Source organism: Penaeus monodon, chromosome 44, assembly GCF_015228065.2.
Source record: "Penaeus monodon isolate SGIC_2016 chromosome 44, NSTDA_Pmon_1, whole genome shotgun sequence".
In the NCBI taxonomy this organism is placed as follows: Eukaryota; Metazoa; Arthropoda; class Malacostraca; order Decapoda; family Penaeidae; genus Penaeus; species Penaeus monodon.
In genome coordinates, this window is record NC_051429.1 from 3,873,508 (window position 1) to 3,877,062 (window position 3,555).

The 3,555-nt window shown below is 32.1% G+C and overlaps 2 protein-coding genes across 2 annotated transcripts; both read left to right on the forward strand.

The window, feature by feature from the left end:
- Nucleotides 1-471: 471 nt before the first annotated feature.
- LOC119568488 (zinc finger protein 271-like) lies at nt 472-1,742 on the forward strand. The gene has a single exon (XM_037917022.1). The coding sequence runs from the start codon at nt 500-502 to the stop codon at nt 1,220-1,222; it is 723 nt and encodes a 240-aa protein (XP_037772950.1). The 5' UTR covers nt 472-499; the 3' UTR covers nt 1,223-1,742.
- On the forward strand, nt 1,476-2,010 carry LOC119568529 (gastrula zinc finger protein XlCGF8.2DB-like). Its single transcript, XM_037917067.1, has 2 exons — nt 1,476-1,660; nt 1,794-2,010. Exons 1-2 carry the CDS (start codon nt 1,476-1,478, stop codon nt 2,008-2,010), a joined length of 402 nt encoding a protein of 133 aa, XP_037772995.1.
- Nucleotides 2,011-3,555: the final 1,545 nt, after the last annotated feature.

Genomic DNA, 3,555 nt, shown 5'->3' on the forward strand with positions numbered 1-3,555 from the left:
GAATCATTCAACAAAATCTAAATAAAAATATCAATTTAAATTGAACATTCCAAGAACTTGTATATATCACTTTTTCACTATCCAATAATATTATAGTTTCTATCACAGTTGAATAATTTAAGGGATGATGCAAGAGTGTGGGAATATATGATGCAATAGTACAAGTTTATAAATGCATTTTCAAAAGGATATATATATATATATATATATATATATATATATATATATATATATATATATATATATATATATATATATATGTCTGTCTGTATGTATATATACATACATATATATAAATTATATATATATTATATTTATATAATCAGTACACACTAAAAATTCTTTACACATAATATTATATAATTACAAAAAGGTGGGAAAAAGTGCTGTCTCCCCAGGCTGATATTATATACATTTAATCTATTGTCTTGGTTTTATTTTCATTTCACATGAACTCCAGTCTCTTATCTCTTTTCAATTTACTATTTACAGGGCAAAGATGAGTTTCATCAACAACTGGATGCCTTTGGCCCCACTCACAGATGAGGAAATATTTAGCAGAGGAGTCAGTGTCAAAGAAGAGCTCAATGATGTCACTGAAGAGACATGTCTAGAAATTAAGGAGGAACCACTTGATTATGCAGATAAGGAGAGGGATGAAGTAAGTGACATAAAAGTGAAACATAATTGTCTTTCCTGTCCTAATCTTCATGACCTAAGACATGAAACAAATGGAAAGGTCTTGTGTAATTTTGTTCGGGATCATAATGACTTGTTAAATGTCCCATTTGTGGCTGAGGACTGTAGGAACAAGTGTTTATCAGATGGGGATCAGATGATGCACAAGGAATGTCTTGAGGATATGCAAATAAAAGTGGAAGCAACACTGAATCGTTTTGTATGTGAGGTGTGTGGTAAGAAATTTTCTCATAAGAGTAATATCAATATTCATATGAGAGTCCATACAAAGGAGAAGCCATACAGCTGTGATATTTGCAATAAGGCATTCTCACAGATAAGTGATCTAACAAGACATATGAGAGTACATACAAAGGAAAAGCCATACAGCTGTGAGATTTGTGACAAGGCCTTCTCACAGAAAAGTGATCTAACAAGGCATATGAGAGTACATACAAAGGAGAAGCCATACAGCTGTGATATTTGCAATAAAGCCATCTCACAGAAAAGTAATCTAGTGAGCCATATGAGAGTTCATATATAGGAGAAGCCAGTCAGCTGTGATATTTGTAATAAAGCCGTGACATCCTAAAACAATCAAACAAAGCATATCAGAGTACATACAAAAGAAATGCAATATACCTGTGAGATTTGCAATAAGGCCTTCTCACAGAAAATAAATCTAGTGAGTCATTTAAGAATCATATGATAGAGAAAATATATTCTGTGATATTTGTAACAAGCCTTCTCACTTCAAACTAAAATAGTGAACCATTTGAGAGTGCATGTGTAGTAGCATGACCCCACAACCTGAAGATCAGCATAATTGTCAGAATGGCTCACATCAAGTCCACATCTGTGTCCTCGCCCTCTCACCAGCAGGCACTTCTCTCGACACACTGCAGAAACCTGACTGGTTGATACGGACACCTCTCGGCTCCCCTTGTTCCCTGCTGGCTTCCACAGCACCCAGCTATACCAAGTGACACTCACACAATCACTCCGCAAAGAGATAAAGACTAGTTCCAGTAGTAGATGCATATCCATCTAGTCCATATTCAAAGTAGGAGACTACAACTGTGAGATTTGTAACAAGGCCTTCTCACAAAAAATAGTATACAGAGTCATATGAGAGTCCAAATAAAGGAGAACCCATACAGCTGTGAGACTTGCAACAAGGATTTCTCACATAAAAATAATACAGTGATCCATATGAGAATACATACAAAGGATAAGACACAGAGCTGTGAGATATGCAATAAAGCCTTTTCACAGAAACAGAATCTGATGAGGCATATGAGTATACACAAAAGAGAAGCCATAAACCTATGAAGTTAGCAATAAAACCTCACAGAATAGTTACCTAGTGCCACACATGAGAATACATCAAAAAGGGAAGCCAAACAAGTGTGAGACTTGCAATCTTAGAAAAGTAATCAGTTGAGCCTACTACAAAGGAGAACCTATATAGGTATGAAATTTAGAAAAGGGTTCTCACAGAGTAGTCACATGATGTAACACATGGTAGTATATACAAAGGAAAAGCCACATCTCTGTGAGGTTTGAAATAAAACCTTGTCACCGGAATGCTTAGTGCTGCACATGAGACTACATAGAAGAAAGAAGCAATAAAGCTGTTTTTTGTCTCTAATGAGTATAATGTAGTGTGTTATATATGAGTACAAAAAAAAAAAAATTAAGTGTACATAAGTGTCATAGGCCTTTTATCTACAAGGTCATTAGATGTGCTTTCAGCCAGAGGATGTCTCATGGGGAACATGAGACAGCATCAAATAGCATATTTTATTCAGTAGGGAATACACTTCTTTTAAATATTGTTGGAGAAGATTAAAATTTTGGATTTCTTTTTCGGAGTTCTGTTGTACATAATTTTCTTAATGTATAGTTCTTGTGAAGTATGATAAACTTTTATACTTAATTACTAGTCTATCTTTCATCATTAGTATCCCTATTATTATTATTATAGATATTACTATTATTGATATCATTATTACTGATATTATTATTAATATTATTATTGTTATTATTGATATTATTATTATTGATATCATTATCATTATTATTATTATTATCATCATAATTATTATTGACATTATTATTATTATTAATTTTGTTGTTGTTGATATTATTATTATTATTATTATCATCATTATTGTTGATATTATTATTACTATTATTGCTACTGATACCCCAACCCAATCCCTTGATCACTGTTGCCATGGAGGTAGATATCTCACTCAATCCAGTGTTGTTGATCACCCCTACCTTGGACATCAGCCTTCACCTCTTCATCTTGCATGGTCTTTTCTTCTAATTTCCTTTTCCTTCTCTTCTTCATACCTTTTTTATCTACTTATCTTAGTCTTTAACTAATTTTTACCCTTTTCACCACAATATGTCATAATGCTGTGTGATCTTTATCTGGCACTTTTTTTTTTTTTCTATTGACCATACTGGTAATCCTCAAAAATCACTTTGTGAACCAAAGAACTTTGTGCCCAGGAGCTCCCCCAGCCCCAAGCCCCACACTATTGCTATATTTTGAATGTGATGCTAAAGACCCTAGATGATGATGATGTAGAAAATTAATAAATGAATATTAATATTACTGATATTATTATCAACATTAAAATTTTCATTGTGTTTGTATATTGTTACAATCATTGTGGTAATTAATCCTATTATTATAATAACAGTGATTAATTTATAGTTATGAATGATCATTATGGTTATCTTTATCATTATTGATGATTTTCATTATTTTTACTATTACTGTTATTATTACTATCATCATTTTACTATAAGTTTTACTAAAGTTATTATCATTATTATTAACATTAAATAACATTATTACTA

Coding starts and splice junctions, on each gene's coding strand:
- LOC119568488 (XM_037917022.1), top strand. CDS start 500: ATGAGTTTCATCAACAACTGGATGCCTTTGGCCCCACTCACAGATGAG.
- LOC119568529 (XM_037917067.1), top strand. CDS start 1,476: ATGACCCCACAACCTGAAGATCAGCATAATTGTCAGAATGGCTCACAT. Junction 1,661..1,793: donor ACAGCACCCAGCTATACCAA/GTGACACTCACA, acceptor CACAAAAAATAG/TATACAGAGTCATATGAGAG.